This window comes from Ictidomys tridecemlineatus, chromosome 1 (assembly GCF_052094955.1).
Source record: "Ictidomys tridecemlineatus isolate mIctTri1 chromosome 1, mIctTri1.hap1, whole genome shotgun sequence".
NCBI classification, from domain to species: domain Eukaryota; kingdom Metazoa; phylum Chordata; class Mammalia; order Rodentia; family Sciuridae; genus Ictidomys; species Ictidomys tridecemlineatus.
Genome location: NC_135477.1, coordinates 180,346,375 through 180,370,800, shown reverse-complemented (window position 1 = coordinate 180,370,800; position 24,426 = coordinate 180,346,375). Strand labels below are relative to the sequence as shown.

General features: G+C 50.1%; 1 protein-coding gene across 5 annotated transcripts in view; it reads right to left on the bottom strand.

Annotated features, from left to right (window-relative positions):
• The window catches only part of Kcnip1 (potassium voltage-gated channel interacting protein 1), a 312,467-nt gene that overhangs the window by 37,146 nt on the left and 250,895 nt on the right, over positions 1–24,426 (bottom strand). The window contains exon 1 of one of the 5 annotated variants that reach the window (XM_040273150.2): positions 7,763–7,889. The exons of 3 other annotated variants lie outside the window; for them this stretch is intronic. In XM_040273150.2, coding sequence (XP_040129084.1) covers positions 7,763–7,871 — 109 coding nt within the window. In that variant the 5' untranslated portion in view covers positions 7,872–7,889. Of the gene's footprint in view, positions 1–5,940; positions 6,074–7,762; positions 7,890–24,426 lie in introns of those variants that run through there. One more of the 5 variants, XM_078052346.1, reaches the window with a different exon arrangement.

Below are 24,426 nucleotides of genomic sequence, written 5' to 3'. Positions count from 1 at the left end.
CACTGAAGTGTTCACTACAGGGGCTGCCTGATTTGAGATACATTTTTAAAAAGGTCATTCTGGATAAGAGTGAAGCAGAGAGCAGGAAGACAGCTTCTAGCCTGATGGGCATTACTGTCCAGTCCCTTTCCTGGACATCTTCTCCAGCTCTCCTTAGGTCACACCTCATCATCCAGGCCACAAACATTTTTTCACCTCCCAATGCATCTTTAAATATTCATACTGTTCCTTTTGCTCAAAATATCTTTTCTTCTTTTCCTGTAAGGCTCCTATTCATCCTTCAAAACCCATTTAGAATGATCCATTCTTTGGAAGTCTTCCCTGATTCCTTCAAGGCTGATGTAGCCCTGGTTTCTTCTGCATGAATTCTGGCTTTGTGGCTCAGCTATGGACAAAAACTTGCATGATTTGGGCAAATTATTTCACCTCCCCAACACTTGTTTTTTTTTATTTGTCAAATGGAGAAAATCATAGTATCTTCCTCACAGGGTTGTTTTGAAGGATAAATGTAACCAGGATCATAGAGGATTTTGTGCAGGCTGCACACACAGATACTCTTATCACTCTGTGTAATGTTACAAATACACGACTGTTTTTCTGATTAGACTGTGAATGCCTTTAGAAGACGGGAACAGATCTTACTGATTCTATGTCTCCAGCTTGTGTTTTAGTGTCACCTGATTGTTAAACGAATGCATGGATGGGTGACTTCCTGCCTGACTTCCTGCAGACACAGCAGGCTCCCTCTACTGTGCACAGACACTCAGTATTGACTCTTTATTTCCTTAATATATTATATACTCTTTTTTTTTTAAATTGGAAACTCAGGTGGCAACCTTTGCATGTCAGCACCCGAGAATGATGCCCAGCTCCTAAGCTGAGCCCCCTGCCACGGCCTTGCCCTGCGAATGTGGTGGGAATGGGCCGCAGAGTCAGGCAATGGCCACAGCCTCTCATCTGTGTGGTAAAGGGTTGTTGAAAAAAAAGAGAATCCATTCAGGTAACAGACTCACATTCAGTTATTTGGGTGACTGAATGTAAATGAAAAGGAATATATATATATTTTTTAAAGCAGATGAGTTGAATCATTTCTCTTTCTTTGAAGAAGATCAGTCCAGTTAGATATAGTTCCAGGTCTCTTTTCTCAGAGCCTCTGAGCTGGGATGGGAATTTACACCTCCATTTGTGATGCCTGCTAAACAGATGGTGAATCACCTGCTCTCCTAGTCCACAGATATAGTGTGTCTTGTGTGCTGGGTTCAGGAGATGCCCCTGGCATTTTTGGGCCTGGAGGAGGGGGCAGGTGTGCCTGGGCAGAGGGGGCAGGTGGCAGTGCAGGGTCTGGAATCAGGTGCATTTCTTTGGCCAGATTGGGGTCTTCAGGCTGTGGCTGCGTGGAGGGTGGTGGCCTGGGCCTGGGCAGCTCGGGCTCCTCTTTGAGAGCAGAAAGAATGGGAAGGTTCTGAACCCAGAGTGTGTTCTGATCGGAGCAGGGTAAGTTCTTGTCAGTCAGACAAGTAGAGAAGTCAGAGACAGAATTGGGAGCCATCCAGAGCAGGAGACAGGGCTGTCCCTGAGTAGAAGCCCCTCACCTTGAAAGAGAACGATCTGGGAAAGTTGTAAACCTTGACCATGTAAAAGTGACAATAGGATGAACAGGCTTGGTAGACAGAGAGAGGGATGGGACAAGCGGAGGGAAGTACAAGTGTCCTGTCTTCTGATATTTCAGAGAAGGTAGGTGATCGACCCTGCCAAAAGCTGATATTTAAGCAATCAAGGAGGAAATGTGTCATTCAAAGTGTCACTGTATCTATGGAAGAGCCAGAAGTAACTAACCAAATTTGGAAGAGGAAAAAGAAAATAGAAAGTTGAGGCTGAGACGGCAGAGGAGCCAGGCCCTGGAAGCTTCGTGGTGGGGTGAGGAGCTGGTATAAGGAGCCAGAGGAGCCAAGGGCTTTTTTCCAGCACACACATGAACTCTCTGTATTCCCTTCTTTCATTCCTGATTCCTGATAGTCACAGAAGGACCTGAACCTGCCGGGTGAATTCCACCAGCTCCCCCATGTGGGCAGGATTCCAGGGCTGTGACTGCTCCTCTTTTTTGGAATTGCTGAGAGACCATGTGCTAAGTCTTCACACTTACCAGCATGGAAGGTCAGTGGGTCTACCTTTACCTGAACTTTTAGGTGTGTGCATTTTATTTTATAATGTATTATAGCAAACCAAGAAACATTTTTAAAAGACCTGTGCATTATTTTCCTGAGGTTATCATGGCAAATGATTACAGACTGGATGGCTTAAATTAGTAGAAATGTATTCTTGGAACTGGGGGCCAGAAGTTCCTCCTGTCTCGGTGGGCTGAAATCACCATGTTAGCCAGGCCATGCTCCTCTCAGCGGCTACAGAGAGTCTCATCCCCTGAGTCCTTCTGGCTTCTGGTGGCTGCCTACATTCCTTGGCTCATGGCCATGTCACTCCAATCCCTGCTTCTGTCTTTGCATTGCCTTCCCTTGTCCTGTCTCTGTCCCCTGCCTGCTCTCCATCACTCCTTTTCTCCCAGAACATTTATGATGGCATCTAGGGCCAAACTCATGATAAGCTTCTCCTCACAGAATCGTTAACTAGTCACATCTGCAAAGAACTTTCTCCTTATAAAGGCAACTTTTACAGATTCCGGAGCTCAGCACCTGGTCCCCTTGGGTGGCTGTTACTCAGCTTGTGGCAGTCTGCCTGTGTTAGGTCCCCAGGGCTTCACTGAGAGGAATAGTATAGACACTCACCAAGTGGAAACGGTGACATTCCCAGTGCTCCAGGCATACCTTAAGCACAAGGTTGGACAATGGAAAGTGAGCCCAAAGAGTTTGCTGAGTCCTGAAGTCGTTATTTCTTATCCATGCAGCTTTGAAGTAAAAACTTCAGTCTCAGTTTAAAAAAAAAAAGCTATAAAATTGGTTTAATAATAGTATGAAACCTTTATATTAAATTTCCCTAATTCAGTTCAAACACTGAATGGCCAGACATTTCTCAAACTGTAAAGTATCAGTGTTAAATCTATAAGAAATGGTTAGATCTGGATTCGTGTGAGTAGCTGACGTCCTAAGAACCATATTTCGAAACATGTGCCATCAAGGGGGTCCAGCAAGCCTCAGGGTAATATGACAGGTTCATGCACTTTAGAATGCAGGGCAAGGACCCCAGTGAACTCTCCTGGACTCTCATGATTTCCCCAAGAATTTTAACAACTATTATTCCTATTATTTTCAACTAAAAGTCTTGCTTAGCCTGTGATATTCTTGATTTCATGACCAATTCATGGTCAGAGGTGTAATAAAATTGCCCCATATTTAGAGAGATAAAAGATATGGTGGCAAAGAATGACGTTGAGACACGCTGACACATACCTCCCTGCCTGGGCTGATGATCTGGCCTGGAATAGTGTAGCACTTCTCAAGTGACCATGGCAGGGCCGTGACATGGGGCTGTGGGAAGTGCTGAGGGCAGGGTTGCAGTAAGCCGGCCCAACAAGCAGCCGGTGAGAAGAGAGGCAGAAAGTTAACTGGTAATGGTCTCAGAACCTTCTGGAGCATATTAACTGTCTGTATCCCCCTGTCCTGCCTCGACCCTCTCCACTAAGCAGCCCCTGCCATCCTCTCCTCGGTGGAAGTAGTGATGAGCTGGGTTAATTAGCAGCCCTGGCAGGAAAGGCTGGAAATGTGTATTGGCACAGCATGCAGAGAAAAGGTCATCCCCATGTGCCTGCTGGAAGCTTCCATAGCAACTTTGCAACCCAAAGGGAAGGATGATTCGGCTCAAGAGGACTGGCAGACTTTAGACCAAGGACGCGAAGCATGAGTTCAGTATTTTTTCTCCAATGAGTAGCATATTCTTTTGATTGACATGCTCTGGGCAAAAAAAGTTTCAGGATTAATGAAGCTCTGGCCTTGTGATAGGTAAGAAGTGTGGCACTCCCCACGAGTCAGGTCATTCAGTCCTCACAACAACCATAAGAGCATTAGTGCTGCTGTTACGAACCGCATGCATTCTGTTTCCCCTGTGATTATAAATTGAGTTGTGTCTGCCTAAAGATTTGTTGAAGTCCGAACCCCAGGTGCTTTATCTAGAAATGGGGGTCACTGTAGATGTGATCAAGATAAGATGCGTCATTAGGGTGGGCCCTGAGTAGCATGACTAGGTCCTTATGAGAAGAAGAGCCTGCTCTGTGGACACACAAACACCAGGAGAAGAAAGCCTTGTGGGGATGGAGACTGAGCCTGGAGCCACCCACTGGCCCCAAGGGCCCTGGGCTACCAAGCACTGGAAGAGGCAAGGAAGGGTCCTTCCCAAGGGGTTTCCGGCTCTAGGGACATTTGCCAACTCAATTTCAGACTTCTAGCTTCCCAAACAATGAGAGGATAAATTTCTGTTATTTAAAGTCACCCCGTTTGTAGCAATTGTGGTAATTTGTCGGGGCGGTCCTTGGAAATCTCCGTGGTTAGGATCCCATCCCCTGTATCTTACCAGTGAGGAAGGTGGAAGCTAGGGAGGAGCAGGGACGTGCCCAAGGCCACACGCTCATGAACCGCACAGTCAGGGTTGGAACCCCGCTCTTCTGAGTCTGGGCTCAATATCTCTGTACCCTGCCAAAATTACCCCAGAAAAATATGTTAAGAATGAGGCCTAAGAAAGACCACTGGTGGGTTCTTCAGAGATGTCCCACCACCGTAGAGTGAGGGCATCACTGGTCCTGAAGTCCTTAGATGGAAGTGACATTCTCTCCGTGGCGCAGAGAGAACGGGTAGGCAGAGTTCCCATGTCACACACACGTCTAACATGTCCCTTGGGGCAGCATGGTAAGGGTCTAGCATAAGAGCCTGTGTGTGGTTTGGCTTCCTGACAGTTCACAGCCCCCACCTGGGCCTGGCTTTCCTGCTGAGCTACTTGGTGTAGAGAACAGAGACAAGCACCTCCCCTTGCTACTGCTGCATCATTGGAAAGTTTATTTAACTTCTCTAAGTGTGTCTTCTTCCTTACATAAAAGGAATAATGTAACTAACTTCCAGCATTCTTTGACATTTTCCCTACGAGTGCTGCCTCCAAGGTTCCATTAGACCAGGGAGAGGAAGCACTCAGCACCCTCCTTGGCCCGCTGCAGGTGCTGAATCAATGCTAATCCCTGCTTTTCCTTTCCACAGGGTTCCTAGGGAAAGTTTTAAGCATCTGTTCTCTCTTTTCACCCGAAATCCCCTCATTACTATAACATCAGACGGAAGACTGGTATCCTCTCTAGGGACAAAATCCAAGGCTGCCATCTTGAAGGGAGACAGATACTTAGGGACATGGAAAGACAGAACAGGGCAGTATTTCTACTGCAGCTTTATCCTTAAAGGGAGGTAGGCTCTCTTGCTTTAATCTGTCATGGCTGCTCTGAAGGCCTGGGCAGGGCTGGAGGGTGTTCTCTGGGAATCTGGTGGAGAGCAGGGGCTGTGTTCATCTCTGGACTGGTGAGCTGAGCCTGAGTCCATGAAGGGGCACCATGAAGGAACAAAGCAACCAGGGGATGCGGGCCTTGGAGGGTCCCTGCATGCAGACCTATTCTTTCAGGTTGTTAGATTTTGGGTAGTTTTTAAGGAAGAAAAAAGGCCTCTGAATGTGCTTCAGCATTCAAAAATCTCAGGAAAGCAGAGCTATATAATCAAAGGGTCATAGATTCACTAAAGTATAGCTAAAGTTTTTTTTTTTTTTCTCAAAGCTGTAAACACAGCACAAACATATACAACAGATAAAGTAGAGCAGGGCTGGGGAAGCAGGGATGAGGGCCTCAGGGTCTTGGTTACCATGCCAACCTGTTGCACTGAGTTCAAAGAAGTATTTGCACCACTCTAGAATTCCATGGATTGAGATGAAAAGTCATTATAAAGAGCTGGGCACGGTGACACTCACCTGTAATCCCAGCTGCTCAGGATGCTGAGGCAGGAGGATTGCAAGTTCAAGGCCAGCCTCAGCAATTTAGCAAGGTCCTGTCTCTGTCTCTCTCACACACATATAAAAGAAAATAAAATAAAAATAAAGCCAATAAATAAAAAAGAGTTAAGATGTAGCTCAGTGGTAAAGCACCCTGGGTTTAATCCCCAGTACTTAAGAAAATCATCATAAGGAAACCCTAGACCCAAGATTAAACCAGGATAGATCATGGATAGAAACTGAGTCTCGGGATTGTTACTCCAGTGCTCATCCAACCACACCATCTTGCAAGTCAGTTTTCCCACCTCAGCCCTGATTGGTATTTCCAATCATCTTCATCTACAAACATATTTCACGATTATGTAGTTAGTCATGTGAGGCCTCTTGGAAGAGAAATTCTGCTTACACCGTGCAGTTATGGAAGAATACACATGGAATAAGCTTTATATATAATTTGCATATTCATTGAACATACATTTTTGGAGGCTGGCATTGTTTTATACCCTGTTCATCAAATCTAAAATCTTTCCAGAAGCCTAATTTTACGTGATAAAAATCATACAAAGTATATTTTATTTGGAATTGCCATCTCATAAGAAAGAGGAAAAAATTCATCCATTCTTGAGCTTCTTAACTTTCTTTTTTTGTGAATTTTCAAGTTTTTCAAATTGTTATCTTAATTGTACAAATGGATGGGATACCTTGGGATAATTCAAAACACGTATACAGCCAGGCATGGTGGTGCACACCTGTAATTCTTAGTGACTCAGGAGGCTGAGGCAGGAGGATTGTGAGTTCAAAGCCAGTCTCAGCAACTTAGCGAGACATTTAGCAACTCAGCAAGACCCTGTCTTTAAAGAAAATGTTTTAAAAAGGGCTGGGATGTGGTGAGGCGCCCTGGGTTCAATCCCCAGTACTTGTATAGTATATAATAAAAAATCAGGGTAATTAACATTTCCACCTCATTAAACATTAAAAAATCTTTTTATTGATATATAATAATTGCACGTATTTATGAGGTACTGTGTGATATCTCAATACATACCACACATACTGATCACATCAGGGTAATTAACTGTTCCGTCTCATGGATACTCAACACAGAGGAAGAGCTAAGTCTTTCCTGGTAGTGAGGGGATGCAGTTCACGCTTCCTGTCATAGTTTTTACCCACAATGAGAAGAGAGGGGCTGGCAGCCTTCAGAAACCAACTTACTAATCACACTGGAGCTCACGGGAATTTGTCACTACATTGTCATTGAGGAATGGGAGTAGAGTCACACTGTGGGGTGGTTTTGGAGCAGGGTTCTTTGCAGGATTGGAGCTTAGGGCTGGGAAAGAGCCAACATTTGTCAACTATTTTCCGATTGTCAGGCACCAAGATTAGCGTTTTTCAAAGGGTTGAGCTCCCTATAATCTTACCATTACCGTAAGAGATTAATCCACATAATGACTTCCACAAGTCTTTGGTCTCTCCTAAAAACACGGCCATCAGACATCTTCAAAGGGCCGGGGATGGGTGGCGGGGTCTCCAATCCCGCATGCGCCCCCGGACCCCGCGGTTGGCGGGCGGGCGGGGGGCGGTCCTAGCTCCCCCTCCCCGCGCCCGGCGACGCACATTTCAGCACCACGGACAGCTCCCCAGCCCAAGGCGGCACCGATCCACGTGGATTCAGTCCGGCTTTTTCAAATCTCCCGGGTCTGGGTCCCTGCGCTCCTTTCTGTGCATTTTCTAAACTATTTTCACGACTCAAGCCAGAAAAGACATTCGTACCAAACAGGGGGCTCAAGGGTTCGCTTACCGTCCGACAAGTCAATCAGTCCCAGGTAGTGCAAGAGTTTCAGGGAGGAGCACACGACCACCACTATGCCCAAGGTCTGCAGCCCCTCCGACTCGCCCTCTGCCCACATCTTCTCCGAACCCTGCACCGGCGAGCCGCCAGGCGGGCATTGATCAGCCAGAAAACCGCTCTGCCCAGCCTCCCTCCCCGCACTTCCCCCAGCCAGCCCCACTTCACCCAGTGGCTCTCCTGTGGCTCCCGCCCTCCCTTCCACTCCTCCCCACGCCCCCACCTCTCTCCTGCGCTGAGCTTGCAACCTCCACGTTTCATAGTAATCCTTGCTTTTATTTCCTCTTCTCCCAAGGTAACATCTCCACAGTTTAACCAAGCCCTAAACATCTGCTGGCTGATGTAACCATAATTGGCAACATCTTACAACAGACGGAGGACACAGAGGGAATGTGTATGTCTGTGTGCACCATTTCAAAGACAAAAGGTCTTTAGGTCTCAGCTAGACAGGGAGGTGAAAGCTGTGTTTTCCAAAGGGGCAAGGGTTTGCTTTCACTTCCTCAGTGAAGTAGCGGACAAGCTGATCCTGAAGTACAGGCAAGTCCCCGACTGGACATGATGAAGTGTCCCTGGAACCTGTATCCCCAGGAAAGTTATTGTAAACTTTCCACAGTTCTTTTGTCCTTGGGTAGTTTTATGTCACTGAAATGACTAAACGGGTAGTCAGGCTGACTCTGTGATCCTTGGGCAGCAGTGTGACGTCAAATCTTCCGCAAATAAGATAAAAAATGAGGAAGCAAAAGGGTCATACTGTTGCTGGGTCTTCAAGTTTGGGGGCTCTGTGGTGTCGGCAGTGATCTAGGGGGGAAAGGAGTTCAGCAGGGTGAAGAGGAAAGACCAGAGACCCAGGGTCCCAGGAACCTGTCCTTAGGCAAGTTCCTGCATCCCCAGGAGGCCCTGTTCCCCCTCCTGGGAATAAACTTACCTCAACTAAGAGAACTATGAAAAGTGTGAGAAGACAGTAGGCACTTAGCAAGCATGAGTTTCAGACTTTGAGAACACACTAGGTTGGCAACAGGGGTACACACTCCTTTGACCCAGAAATATTGCCAGTGAGTTGTTCAGTACATGGCCATTTTCATATTGAAAAGACACATGCACACATTCTGTATTTTATATACATAAAATATTTTCAGAAGTCTACACTGATTGTTGAGATTTTTAATTGCCTCTGGAAAGGAGAATTGAGGGATTGGGATTAAAGGGTCACCTTGTTATTAAAATTTTCACCCTTTATATTTGTGAAATGAATTTAAAACAATAGCAATAACAAAATGTGAGTGCTAATCTTCCCTTCTGCTTTGCTAAAGGGGAGACATTCTACACAGCTCTATGTGTCACTCTCCTGCCTCATTGGTGTCTGGAAAATGATATCCTGGTATATTAGTACATTTTCTGTTATAACATACTGGAGGCTAGATACTTTAAAGAAAAGAGGTTCATTTAGCTTATAGTTCTGGAGAGTCAAGGGCAGCATCTACTTGGCTCTGGTGAATCTCATGGTAGATGGCATCACAGTGGCAGAAGTATGCGTGCAAGAAGTGTGTGGGAGAAACCAGGCTCACTCCTCAGGTAATAACTTCCTCTCCTGGGAACTAATCCATCACCACCAGACCTGACCCATGCCTTGGGGCAGCATGAGTCCATTCATGAGCTGAAACTGCCATGACCTAATTTCCTTCCATGGACCCCTCTATTCTCTCAATGCTGCCTCACTGGGGACTGAGTCTCTAGCGTACCAACCTCTAGGGTCACACCATATCCAAACCATAGCACCTGGAGCCAGCTGCACCCTGCTTCTAAGAGCTGATGGTTAATTTTCAGGAAAGCTGAGAGGCACTTGCTAACACCAGGGTTGCTCAGAATGAATATTTTCACCTCAGAAATCAGCAGAAGCTAAGCATTTGTGCTGCTTCCCCGCCTCACCTCCTCCTGTTTACAGGACCCCAGCCACCACTGCAGAGCCTGTCTGCCCAGGAGGGAGCCTGGCCAAGCGGCCTCCCAGAGGTTCTCCTGGAGCTGCAGCACATGGGCCAGGCGGGATCTGGGTAGGATGGATACATGAGACAGGAGGAGGGGTCAGAGGCAGAGTCTCCCAGGTGTCCAGCAGGCCAGAACTTTGTTCTCTGGGCGCCTCTGGCCTGGGCCTCCTGTTCTCCGCCTGCAGGGACTGTGCTGTCCCGTGCTCCTGCCTCTGCCTCTGCAGCTTCACAGGTGCTCACTGCTCCAGATGGCAGCCCTGGGCAGATGGCTCTGGTCTGTTCCTTTCCTGGGCTTCCATCCCACGTTTCCGCCAATTTCTCCATTTCCCCTGGTGCACGACACCCTCCATGCCGATCTACCAACAGGTATTCCTGAGCATCTGTTGGAGGCAGGTCCAAATGTCAGGAGCTAGCTCAGGCCCCTGCCGCTTTCCTCTGGAACCAATGACGCAAGAAGGGAGGTAGCACTTCCCACTTTCTGCTTTGCCATCCCGTGTAAAGACTTAACATTTTCCAAGAATCCTGACCTCAATGACAAGGTGACAAGTCTGGCTCTGGATTGTCTCCCACCCCTGAGCTTTAGGAGCAGCCGTGCCTCAGGTGACTCAGCAGCAGCCAGAGAGATACCAGTGTTTCTTGGAAATTTCCAGGTGCCTCTTTTTCATCCACAAAAAGATCAGAGGGAAATTTGGCTCTCGTGGGGATCATGGGTGGTGGGTGTCTGAGGTTGAGGCCCTCCTGCTCCCAAGGCCACGCTCCGGGGGGCATCTGCTTTGGCATTCGTGATAGCTGCAGGAATCGTTGACCTGGGAACCTGGCAGAGCCTCCTCTACCTGTGCCCCCTTTTAAAAAGTTCCATCTTTCACCCGATGAGGGTTTTTTTTTCCTCCATGGGGCACTTGCAAAATTCATCTCACAAATTGCTTTCTCATATTTCCAGATCGATTGTAATATGAATATGGTCAACCTGGGAGTTCTGAGCCTGCATAGAATTTGACATTTTTCTCATTAGTTTGTCCTGGATTACCTTTTTTTTTTTTGCCAAGAATATTTACCTCCTTGGCTCTCTCCAGTGCTTTCTTAGCACTAGCCGCCTTCCCTGCCCCAGGCCATTTACCACACAGAAACAAAGGTGTGGTCATTGCTGCAAAGTGGTCTGCCTTAGGACAGGACCGGAGGGAAGTTGGCTGAACTCAGGGGACCAGATTCCCGACTTTGGAGCTGACCTGGATACCACAGAAGGCTGGATTTCAGGTCAGGCCTTCACATTCAGACAGATGGGTGCTGTCCCCTGTCTTCCAAGGCCCCTCAGGAGTCTTAGAAACCAAGATGTCCACACTCACTAGTACCAAGTTTCTGCCAAATGATTGCTCAGTCTCTGTGTTTGAATTTCAGCTCTTCCACCTACTGGATGTGTGAGCTGGGGCAGGTCTTTCAAACTTTCAGAGCCAGTTTCCTTATCTGGGGATAACACCATGGGACTCTTAAGATATCTGAGTGAGATAATGCCATAAACTGTGTAGCACACTCTCTGACACCCAGTGAATAACAATGCAGCATAGAGCTCCAGGACACAACCTCTGAGCCGGACTGTTTGCATCTTCTCTTAACTCTGCTTCCTACTTTACTCTGTGACTATTGGTAAGTAACTACCCTCTCTGTGCCTGAGTTTTCTCACTTATGAAAACGAGATAGTATACTTCAGAGGGTAGTCATGAGGTTAAAATGAGTTAGTAATTATGCATCATTATTACTATTATTATTGTCCATAAACTCAAGGAGATAATGATCATCTGGGCCCATGGAGAGAGCCTAGACTGGGCATGTACAATTAGGAGGTTTGCATCTGGGGAAGAGGGGAGGCATGTTTCAGGGAAGGAAAAAGGCTTACTCTGGAAATTGTTGGCTGCTTGGACTTTGGTTCTCCAGCCACAAATTTTCTTCCAAGCAACTGTCCTCAGCTGAGCATGACCTGTTGCTGCTTAAACATTGCTGAGTCTCTGCCTCCAGTGGTTGGGAAATCAAATTCTGTTTCTCTGCCTCCATCTTCGGCTCTCAGCCAGTGTGTGACCTCAAGTTCACAGAGGGGCCCTTTTATGGCCTGGATCTGGAATGTCCCCCAAAGACTGGAGTACCTGGAGGTGTGGTCCCTAGAGCAGTGACATCCAGATGTGAGTTCTGACCTCATCAAAGGGTTTCTCCCTCTGGAAGGACAATGGGATGTGGAGACACTACAGGAGGTGGGGACACTACAGGAGGTGGGGACACTACAGGAGGTGGGGACACTACAGGAGGTGGGGACACTACAGAGGGTGTGCCCTGGGAGGCTTTCTCTTGTCCCCGCTCACCTTGGCTCCTGGTGGCCATGAGTGACCAGCTCTCCTCCCCTCACCCCTGGAGGCTCCACCTTGCCTCTGGACCAGGACAACCAAGTGGCCAGCTCTGCACTGAAGCTTCCGAGGCTGTGAGCTGACATGTCCCCTCCTGTCTCAGTGGTTCTGTGGGGACTTTTGGTCACGGGGATGAGAGGCCGTCCAACACGGGTCCCAGGGGACGGGAGCAGTCCTCTGAGTCGCCCGTGAGTGGTGTGCAGAGCTCCCCGCACACCTTGACAATGGGCCTGCTGCCCACGGGCGGCTTCCTGGGGCTCCTCTGTTCCTGGACTCAGCAGCATCTCCGTGTTCAGCTGACCCCTCCTGGCAGGGTGCTGGGCAAACTTCACCCAGATAAACGAATTTGGTAGGAGCCTCATTTTCCAGGACATTCTATTGCAGTTGGTATAAAAATAATGCCCCAAATTGCACTTGGAGTTTTCTTTTCTTTAAAAGGTGTGAAAGAAATGAAAGAAATCCTCAGAGCGCCATCTCAGAGCTCCCGATTCCACCAGAAAGCAAATTATTTAACTGCAAGATGGTTATGATTCAGAGAGAAAATCGTTATGATTCCCATCACTGGTCAGAGCGGGAACATTATTCAGGGGTTCTTTATCCTAGCCCTTTTCTTGATGCCCTTTTGGGGGCACAGGCTGGGTTGGCTGGAATGAGTTTTATAACCATGGTGATAATTGAACAATACTAGGGTAATTGCACATGCCTCCCCCCCGCCCCCTCCCCTCTTTCCTTTTTCAGATGCCCACCGTCCACCTAGCTCTGTGCAGCTGCTGGGCACTGTGACCAGGCGAAGAGAACAGCCTTACCCTGTAGGAGGTCTGCAGTGTCCCCAAAGTCCACTGGGATCTTTCATTTGCAAAGTTCTCTTTAGCTGCACATTGTAACCTCTCCATAAAAACATCCCTTGAGAAGATGCTGCGCCATTCTTCATAATCAACTTTCGAGTTAGGATACAATAAATATTTCTATTTGCAGACAAGAAAATGGGGGTAAACAGCAGAAACTAAACCCTACTACCTTCACCAGGGAGCAGGATCTCCTTCTCCACCTCACAGGTGGCCCGTGTCCCCTGCTCCAGTGGTTTCTGGCAGAGGGGCTGGCCTTAGGTGTAGGCCTTCTGCTTAGCACAGGCTGGAGAACAAACCTGAGGCTGCCACGGGGAAGAGCAGCCGCAGCACACGCACTATTTGTTTTTTAGTTTTCTTAGCTGTAGGTGGACACGATACTTTTATTTTATTTATTTATTTTTATGTGGTGCCAAGGATCGAACCCAGGGCCTCACACATGCTAGAAGAGCCCCAGCCCCAGCCCCCACAGTCACTATTGAGCGCACCGTGTTGGTGTCCCTGTCAGCCCCTGTCATTTGCTGGTGTGGGCAGAGTTTATCGGTGGCCACTGGGAAGGTCTTTGTAAATAAAGCTTGTAAGTGATGATGTTTAAATAGCCAGAGACATGTTTTCATTTCCACTCCGTTGCTTTCTCAAGACAGATCCAGTCTGTCAGAATCCCAACAGAAATTCCAATTCACTCCGCACATTTGTCATTGAGCCTGCGGATTTGACTTAAGCTGATTAATGACGGCCTCCTTCTCTCCCTCCTCCCTCCCGTCCTCCCTTTCTTCCCCTCCTCCTCTTTCCTTCTCCTTCATTGCTGTATTCCTAGGAAGACCCTATCTGGGAAGCTGCCAAATATCCCATAATGCACAGAAGAGCCCCTGCCATGCAATGGATATTTGTCCCCAAATGCCAAGAATGCAGAGGTGAGAAAACCTGCCTTAGGGTCTGCACCCAGGAGCAGATCCCGCCTGGTGGGATCTCCACACCTTCCACCTACCCACACATCAACCACCTGCTTTCCAAAGCCGTCTCACTCATGCACACCCTGATTGGTATATGTGAGAGCTCGCCCACCCCACTGTGCAGATTGTAGGCCTGTGGCTTTAAAAGGATCCGTGAAGAGTGACTTGGAAAAGGTGTGGAGTGGCAAGGACACTAATGAAGCTTTGACAGAGATGTAGAGGTTATCTCCCCAGAGAGGACGTTGCAAAGGAAGATAAATCCTGTCTTTGGACTCAAGAGACATTGCACAGCCTCTGTCATGTCGGGAGCCATCGCTCACCTTCTCCCAAGCCTTCCCGAGCTGTCGAGCTGGTCTTGGAGGCTGGCACGACAGGCACCCTTGATGCTTCGGGGCAGCAGAGCTGGAGTTTGGTGCCAGGACAATGCTCTGCTTGCCCTGTGCCTGGGGAAAGGTGTCTGAGTTCTCCCAGCTTCACTGTCCTCCGCTGCAGCCTGGAGATCATAACTCACCTCTATCAGAGGTTTTTCATGATGGACGTCTTGGGACAGGTGACCATATGAATCTATCTGTCATTCTTCTCATGACTCTCACTCTTCCCACTCAGAGTTTAAGTAAGTCCAGCACACCACAGCCAGTGAGTGGCAGGACAAGGGTTTGAACCCAGTTCTGTCTCAGCTGAGTCACGCTCTGTCCCTAAAGGGGAGGACTCGAAGGCCATCCCACTCATTTGACCAATTTGAGCAGAGTCCCCTGTGCACCAGTCAGAATTCATCAAGTATTGAATAAAAACAAAACCAAAAACACATTTCAGTGGTTATGTAGCAACTCAAGCAAGTAAAACAATACGGCCAAGCTGCTGGTGTCCTGGGGATGTGCTGGAGAGACAGACGGATGCTCTGTAATGAGAATATCAACTGCAGGCACAGGGAGGCTCTAGTGCAGAGCAGCTGACATTCCCTCGCAAATTCAAACGCCCGCTTTCCCACGTCCTTGCTATTGACCTGGTCCACCTCTGAAGACCACCAACCGAAGCCTGTGCTCCAGGCAGAGAGTCCTAGACGTGGGATTAGTGGTGACCCTGGTCGCGGTCATGTCCTCCAAGTTCTCCTCCATGTCCTCTCACCCCCACTCCCTCCAGGGAAGACATTTGTCTTCAGAGCCTGGCGGTGAGCCATTTGCCACTATACACATTTTGACATATTTTACATATGCTCTAAGAAGCAGAGGCTAAATTGCACTGGTGAGTTATTAAAAACAGCTCTCAATGCTGTTATTATTTATTGCATTTCCAACTCTTGGCAGCAGCTGATTACACTGCTTAATCTTGTATTTTTTTTTTTAAATTCCCCACCCTGAAATTAATTCTCCCTGCAATGAATAAGCAAGGTCAGCCACACTGGGCCCCACTGGGGGAGAAAGCTCACATTCTGGAAAGGAGTTTGATTGGCAGTCCTGGGACGCACGCGGTTGGTCTCCATTTCCCCCAGAGAGGTCCCTCCCTTGAAACGTGAACACCTGTCCCCACACAGTGCTCCCAGAGGGAACGCTCCAGGTCTCAGGGCTCACCGTGTCCCCTCTGTGCGGTCCCTGTGGCTGCCAGCCAGACCCGTGCCTGGCCCTGCCTGCCTCTTGCCTTATCTCTCCCTCGGGGACTCACAGGGACTGGCACTTATGTCTCCAGCGCCTCGCCGCGCTGCGCCTGTCCCCTGCCTCCCTGTTTCCTTAGCCCACGCCTCTTCCTTCCAGAAGCTTCCTGTGAGGAGCTGCTCCAGGGAGCCCCTTGCGGACAGCACTGGCAGCACCTGGCACGCTGCACCGTCACTGCAAAGTCAGGGTCTCAAGTGGCTCCGTGACCTTGAGAATGAGCCTAGACCCTACCCTCTAAGCCCCCAGTGGCAGGCCTGGCCTAAAGCAAGGGCTTCAGGAATTAAGAGGCCCCAGGCAGGAGCAGGTACAGAGCAGGGGAGTGGAAGTTCTGGAGTCGGCCACATCCCCGGGCACACTGTCCACTCCAGATACCCGGTGAGCATCTGTTGGAGCCAGGGACTGTGCTAAGTACTGGGATGTGGTCATCAGTGGCCTTCTTGGGAACTCAGGTGTGACTCCGACATGGCACCAGTGTGTGACTCTCAGCAGGGAAAATGCTCGAGGATGAGACAACTAATATGGGGACAGAGGGGACAGCAGTGGTACAGAAGCTCATCAGAGAGGCCTTCCTTGAGGAAGCGATGCCTGAGGGAAGAGCTGAGGGCCCTCCCTGGGTGGCAGGGGGCAAGGACATTTAAGGCAAAAGGAACAGCATCACAAAGGCTCTGAGATGAGAGGGGCCTGCGTCGAGGAGTGTTGAGGAATGGAGTGGAGGCCAGGGCTGGAGGCCAAGGACTGGGCAGGGGTGGGTGGAGAGGCCCAGCAACAGGGAGGCCGGGAGGCTGCAGGGGCTGGGCGCACAAAGACCTGGGACCAGGTTGAGGACTTTTCTAGCCTGAGCACAGTGGGTTTTAAGCAAAGGAATAGTGTGTGTGTGTGTGTGTGTGTGTGTGTGTGTGAATGTCTGCAGTGGACAACATGATGGAGAGGACAAGGCACACAGAGATGGTGGGCACAGCCCCCCACACTGCCTCAGATGCCAGTGTGGCAAAGTGGAGTTAGTGACTGAAGGACGACATGAGAGGAATCTTCCAGAGGTGCTCAGGGGGACCCAGGGCCCTGGGTCGGGTTCATGGTTCCAATCTAGGGTACCCCCCTTCAATGCAGACAGCCTGCCCTGAGGCCACCTGGTCTGGGGGAGCCTCTTCCATAGAGTGGGGAGGCCATGGGCAGGACCTGGGCTCAGGCAGGCCCTGTGCCTCCAGGTAAAGAGGCCAGAGAGCTGGGCCTCGCCATGGCCTCTAATCTAGGGCCTGGAGGGTTAGGTCAGCTCAGCACTAGACTTAGTTTGCTACCTTGAGAAGAATGGGGTATCGGGGTCCCCGGTTCATCTTTCCAACTTATCTACCCGTCCAAAGGCCCACCCTCTGTCCAGCTGTCCGTCCTACAAGTGCTCGCTTGGAGACGCGTGCTGGCAGCTGGCCCGGCACCCAGCCTGTGGTCCACCCACTGAACGCTCCTCCTGTGTCCACATTTGTCCAGTATGACTTAGAGCTGTCACCCATAGCCAAGGGGAAGGAGCCGGCTCGATACTGTCACGCAGTTTTGTTCTTTCGGTTCTTGGGCTGCTGAAGCAGAGCCCCAGGCAAACCCGCTTTCCCCTCTCCTGATTTAATTGACCCATTATTTTAAACTTTTGTAGATAAGGGAATAAAAAAGTCAGTGGAATATTGTATTCATCACATTCAAATTAATATGCTTCATTACCACAAAGACAAGGAGTGTGGTTGCAATATTTTCTCAAAACTTTTAATTGAACCGAGCATGGGAGGGGGGCAGAGCAAAAATGGAAACCACCAAGCTCAGCTGCTGTTTTTCACTTTCTCAAAATGTGTGTTGTTTGTGATCTACTCATCTCATTAGTGTTAATTATGAACTGAAATAAAATGGCATTTAACACTGTGCTGAGACTTTAATTAAAGCTAAACCTTCAGACCCAGGAGCTCTCTGAAGTCTAAGATCATTATCCTAAAAGGAGCCTTGTGCTGGGCCTGTGTACCCCACACTCACTGTTTCCTGCTTCTGGGAGACTGCTCCATCCATCCATCCATCTATCCATCTATCCATCCATCCATCCATCCATCCATCCCCCTGTCCATCCATCCATCCATCTGTCTATCCATCCATCCATCCATCCATTCAGCCACTTGTCCATCCATCCATATATCCATCCACCTGTCCATCCACCATCCATCCATCCATCCATCCATCCATCCATCCATCCATCCATCCATCCATCCACCTGTCCATCCATCCATCCATCCATCTACCCACCTTCCATACATCTTCTCAACAAATAAACCTTAAATCAATGTAGTTTCTTTTTTTTTTTTTAAATCAATGTAGTTTCGGGGGAAGAAAAATAGTATCTGTTAAGTACCACTATATTGATCACTTTAAATGCATTAGATTCAGCCTAGTACAGCACCAGGAACTTAGGGGTTCAAGCAAGGGTAATTAGTACTATTGTATATATTCTTATTTAATCCTCAAATGATGAAGACAAATTATTATTCTATCTACTTTACAGGAAGTGAAACAGGCTCAGAGAGATTAGGTGATTTACCCCAAATCATGTTGATTCCATGTTTTCCTGCTTTACAATGCTGAGCTCAATTGAGATCATTGGGTTGGTCTAAACTCACTCTTTCCTTCTACAAACACACCACACAGGGCGGCCAGGACCTGGCGAGGGGCTGGAGGGAGCTCCTCCACACTCCCAGTCTGAGGGTAGCAGAAACTTGGATGAAGGAATGTCTGGATTGACGGCCACCAGTCTGCTCACTGAGGGTTGGAGACAGCGGCCCAGACCAGGGGGAGCCACCTGCCCCAAGTCACAGTAGAGTCAGCACTTGGACCCAGCACTCAGTCTGGTGATATTTCCCTTATTCTCCCCAGGATGCACGGGGAGCCTCTTGGGAGATTCTCCTGTAGAGGAGGAGATGGGGTTGCTGCAGGAAGCGATTCTGGCCCACAGATGAGCTTTCTGTTTGCCAAGCTCCACTTTATCCTCTCCCGCCCCTGCCGAGAGCCTCTCTGTGCGCTGCTCCTTCTCCCCACCACTCATCAGCTCAAAGCTTAATTAATCCTCCAGAGGTCTCTCCCCTGGGGCTTCACCTTCAGGGAGAGTGGGAAGCAGTTTTGAGGAACAATGCATATTGCTTTCTGGCTCCTCCACATCTGGTCCCTGTGATATCCTTTAGGATAGAAACTGAAAGTGGCCAGTCTGGTCCTTAGAGTTCTCTGTCCTTGATATTGTTTCAGGGATGGACACACCATCTGATCAGAATCAAGGAGATTCTGTGAGACTCTGAAGTTCAGGTATATGACTCAATAGGTTCCCTTTTAAGGAATTTTGGGCTGGTCTCTCTGTTACTTGCAACCCAAAGAATTCCAAACGGAGCAGTAGACTGAGACTAATATTGAGTGCAGACTCTGCGCCAGGTACTGTGCTGGTCTCAGTGCTTTCGAGCTCACTTGGTACTCACAGCAACCTCACAAGGCATGCAGCATTGGATCTTACTTAGGGGAAGAGGGCAGCTGGTGGCTGAGTGTGGGAGCAGGGTGGCCCTGAGTGGCCTGGCTGTCCTCGTGCTCACCCACAGAGCAGCACTTCCCTACACAACCCTCTTTTCAAGCCTGGAACTCTCTCTCCCATCTGCGGGTCTATAGCCAGGCAGCACCTGACCCAGAGACTCTTGGGAAGGACCAGATGACCTTCAGGAGGCCTCCCTGGAGGAGGCGGTGTGTGCACATGTGCCCTCCAGGGCCTGCCAGCTGCTCGGGCCTGCGCTTCTGTCACCAGGGCTGGGTTTCTTTGGGTAAATTATTGATAATCATTGTAAACGCAGCAATAGCAGTTTTTACGTTTTTCAAAATCTGCCAAGTACTGAGCCCTCTTTGAGGGATTTTGTGCACATGATCTTAATCCTAAGAGGACAGAAGGTCAGGTCAACTACAGTGATCAGAGGTCAGACCTCTCCTCAGAGCCTGTGTAGGACCCTCTCTGGCCCCCAGCCTCCTGGCCTGGGATTACCGGAGGGAGGGGCAGCCAGTGCGCAGGCAACGTGGAGAGGCCACACTGACCCGTCTGCTCTCAGTGCTGGGCCAGGGATATTCCCCGGTGACATTCCTTGGTCTGGTGGAGGTGGAGAGGCACAGGGAGGCCTCCTCAAAGGCCAGCAGCTGCCAATAGGAGCGGATGGAAAGGCCCCCACATGCTGGCGGCGGCTCTCTCTGCCCCGAAGGGCTACTACCCGTGGGGCACACTCCTTCCCATGGTTGCTGGAGTTTCCAGGAGGAACGTGACTTAGTTTCATCCTCACAAAGAAAGCCAAACAGGTTGGTGGCCCAGGGTGAGATCAACATGGGGCTCTGCAACAGAAGGAATCGGGTCCTGAGAAACGGCTGGTCCAGGCCGAAGGTGGGAAGCACAGCCAGTGAGCCTTGGGCACCTTTTGGTGCGGAGAGTAAGGAAGTGCTGACACATGTGTGCCTCACACTCACACACACACACTCACACACACACACATGCACATACCCCCCCTTAATGATGGTGGAGTATCCAGGGATGTAGGTATCCACGAGTCCACACAGGGGTCAACACAACTCTCATGCAAAAACATGTCAGGCAGCTGCCTGAGGAGTTGGGGTGTGGCCCCCCACTCCCAATGGTGAGCTGTGCACAGGGACTTCCTTCCTGAGAGGACATGGGGGGCAGGGGAGTAGCTTCTCAGTGGGGAGCCTGCTGCTCACTGCCTCAGCCAGCTGATCCAGGTGCACATGCACAGTGACAAGTCACATTGACAGGGTGCCCCCTTCAGGTGAATGGGATGTGGGGGGCACTTTACCCCCAAACTTCAGTCTAATCATGAGGCAAACTTCAGATGAAGCCTGACGGAGGAGCCTCCTACAAAACACCTGCAGCGTTCCCTCCAGTTTCCATCCAAGGAGGGTGAGATCGGCTGCGAGGGACACCCTGTCCATTCTCACCAGCTCAGCTGTGGGATCCCCAGGTTCCCCCAACAGGTGAGCAGGTGAAGAATGTGGTGTAGACACAGAGAGGAGAATGACTCGGCCTCAAGGAAGAGTGAAGCCATGGAGCTGGAGAAATAAGCCCGACGCAGACAGACAAACGGCCCGTCTCTGTCGCGCGTGGGCGCTAAACAAGTCTACTCGAAGGAAGAATCGTGATACTAGAGGCTTGGAAGGTCTCCTATGGGGGGAGATTAGAGGACTTTGGGTTTGATCAGTGCGCACTGCATGCGTGTATTCACCTATCCTGTTGAACCCCGAGAATAGGTACAATTAACACCCTTGAAAGACAGACTCCTGGACACCAGAGGAAATCCATTGTAAAAAACCAAAATGTCAACAAAACACAAAACACCGTCTACGGAGCATCTCTTTAAAACTGTCAAGGTCATCACTGCGAAGAGAGGTCTGAGACATCGCCGCAGCCCAGGGCAGCAGGGGGAGACGTGAGGCTGAGCGTGGGTGGTGGGGGGTCCTGGATGGGACCCTGCAGTAGGAAGGGGAAATCAAGGAGAAACGAAGGGAATGGGAAATTGCTGTGGACCTTACTGATACCACTCCCCTGTGGCCTCATTGACCGTGAGGGGCTAACACAAACGGCTAGTAGGGCAGGAACCTGTGTGTGTGTGTGTGTGTGTGTGTGTGTGTGTGTGTGTGCATGCCCCGCTCCTCCTTTGCAGATTCCCTGTAACCTAAAACTATTCTAAACTGAGAGGGTTAAGCAGATAGAGCAGAGGCTGGCAGGAGGGGCTGGGTACCCCTTTGGAGTAAGCCCTCAGCCCACTCAGTGTGCCCCACCCCACCTTTTTTTTTGGCTGAGAAAAATCTCAATTCTTGTAAATAAACCTCTGTTTGTTGGGCTGGAAGGGGACAAGGTTATTGTACCCAACTGGCCTCCCTGGGCCCCGCAGGGTCTCCTGGAAGTTAGATTCATTACCTCAGCATTTTCCAATGATTAACACGGATCAATAATCTACCGGGTCTGGTCCTTAAATCAATTGCTCTGTAATAAGAACGAGAGCTCCATTTTATTATCCCAGACCTGGGCCTTTTATAGAAAAGGCTTCTGGGGATTTGGTCCCATTCCCTCTGCTGCACTGGTTAATTAAAACTCTACTCGGGTCTCTTGAGCCTTGAGACAAAATCACTCTTAGGGAAGGACTTCCACAAAACGGGCATTTTCACTCCTGGAATGTGTCTCCAAAGACCCATTTGTTAAAGGCTTGGTCCCAGGTGGCACTATTGGGAGGCTATAGAAACCTTGGGAGGTTGGGCCTAATAGAACGTCCTCAGGACACTGAGGGGGCATGCCCTCAGGTGAATTGTGGGACCCCAGTCTCTTCCTCTTCTTTGCTTCCTGGCTCATGATATAAGGGAATTGTTCCCTCATATAGCCCACTCACCTGCACTAGAGGCCCAAAGTAATGGAGCTACCTAATTTCAGACTGTAATCTCCAGAACTGTGAGCCAAAATAACCCTTTTCTCTTTACAAGATAATTGCCTCAAGTATTTTATTATAGTAACTGAAAGTTGAGTTAGTGAGTTAGTGAGTCAACTGAATTTTCTTAGGATCTACTATATGCTCAGTTGCTGCTCCCTTCCCCACCGACTGCCTGATCTAAAGCATGAACGCCCGGGTCCTCTCCGGTCACTACTTTGGCTTCCTTCAGCATATTTATCACTATGGAGTGTTATGTCTAATATGCTGGTTATTTTTTTCCTTTTGCTTTATTCCCCCGATTCACCGCAAGCCCCAAGAAGGCAGGAGCCTCTGCATACCTACAATGTCCAGCATGTAACAGATGCTCAATGAATAGTTTTTAATTAAAGAATGCTAAGGGCTTGCTGGACATAGGGAGACACGCATGAATGAGATGCCCTCTGTGCCCAAGGGCTGTCCAATGGAGTGAGTGGCAGGAGGGTACTGGCACAGGCCCTTCAACAGAGTCAGGAATGGGTGGGGAGCCCAGCGAGAGCTGGCGGAGAACTGGGCCTGTCCCGGGAGGCTAGGAAAGGCTTTCTGCAGATGACCTGCAGGCTGGGTGGACAGAAGGCAGGAAGAAAGAGGACAGCATCCATCCAGAGGGCAGGGAGTGCCAGTGTGCAGGAGGAGGGTGCAGGGAGCCAGCCCAGGAGTCGGCCTGGCTGCAGCGCAGGTGTGGACAGTCGAGGATGAGACTGGACATGGCCGGGGCAGACTCCAAAGCCCTGGCCATGTCTGGCCAGCACCCTGGTATGACCCTGGAGCTGTGGGCACCGGGGAAAGAGGTAGCATGGTCACTTCTGTGTTTGGGAGTGATGCTGCCCGGGGGGTGGACAGCACTGGAGAGGGTGTGGACGGGGCTGGAGGAGGGCATAGGAAGAAATGGAGGCGGGTGTAGACACAACTGGAGGATAGTGTAGAAGGGACTTTGGAGGGAACATAGAAAGGATTGTGTTTGTTATGGTTCAGTTCTGAGGTGTGTTCCCAAAGCTCATTCATTTCACCTCTGAATGCAAGGATGTTCAGAGGTGGCACGACTAGACCATGGGAGTTGTCACTCGTCAGTGGATTAATCCGAGAAATATGGATTAACTGGGCAGGAACTGTAGGCAGGTAGGATGTGGCTAGAAGATGTGGCCTGAGGAGGGTGGGGGAAGACTTTGGGGTTTATATTTTGTCCCGGGAGTGGAGCCCTCCCTTCCTCTCTCCCCTTCTCCCCCTGTCCCCCTCCTCCCCCCTCCCCCCTCCTCCCCCCTCCCTCCCCCCTTCCTCTCTCCATCTCTCTGCTTTCAGGTCCCAGGTCCTCCTTCCGTCCATCCCTGCCTCCCTTCCACCGGATGCTCTGCCTCACCCTGGGCCCAGCTCTGTGGAGTGTGCCCTCTGTGGACTGAGACCTCAGAAGCCACGAGACAAAATAGACTTTTCCTCTTCTCGTTGTTCTTGCCACGGAAATGAAAAGGTGGCAGAAGCAGGGGACAAGGGTGAAGCTGTTCAGAGAGCTGGTGAGGCCCAGGGTGGTGGCCAAGCAGCCGGGAGGTGGGGGACGGCTGCGGCAGGCTCCCTTAGGTAGGCGGGGCAGGGCTTGGCTGTGCGCAGGGCGGTGGGGACGTCAGGGTGGCCCCTGAGCTTGTCCTAAATAACTCCAGGTCATGAGGTGGGAGGATGTTTGAAACCATTAATGGGGCTTCCTTCCCTGGTGTCTTCTGCTCCTTCGTCCTTCCTGGTGACAGCCGCAGTGGGGGCCCTGTCCTGGGGGCCCAGGGTGGGGTGCTGGTTCCCAGACTCTGAATTTTAGGGAAGACGTCCCAGCTCATATTCTTGGCTCCCCCCAGCGCAATCCAGATGCCCAAGTCCCAGGTGCCCTCTTAGCCAACAGAGCTGGAGAGCAGCTGAGGGTGTGGGCGGCAGGCGGAGGAGGGCAGAGAGGGAGAACCTGGAGTGAGAGCCTGGAGTCTCCTCTGCCCCACTCTCTGGTGCGCGTGACCTTGTAACAGTGGAACCTTGACCTTGGGGGTCAGGACAAGTAGGCCCTGGGATGGCGAAGCTGCTGGCTCTCCTGTGCTGCGGACTATGGCAGCAGGAGGGAAGGAGTGAGGTAAGAGGGGACACTCCCCTGGAGCTGGAGGTCAGCTGAGAGGCCAGGGAGAAGCCTGCTAAGGCCTTATCCTAGCACAGAGGTTGCAGGGGCTCTGGCAGACTCAACGCTGGACACAGAGCAGGTGTGACTCCAAACAGCGGTGCTGGGCCTTGCTTCCCCCAGGGAGTTAGTTACTCCTGTT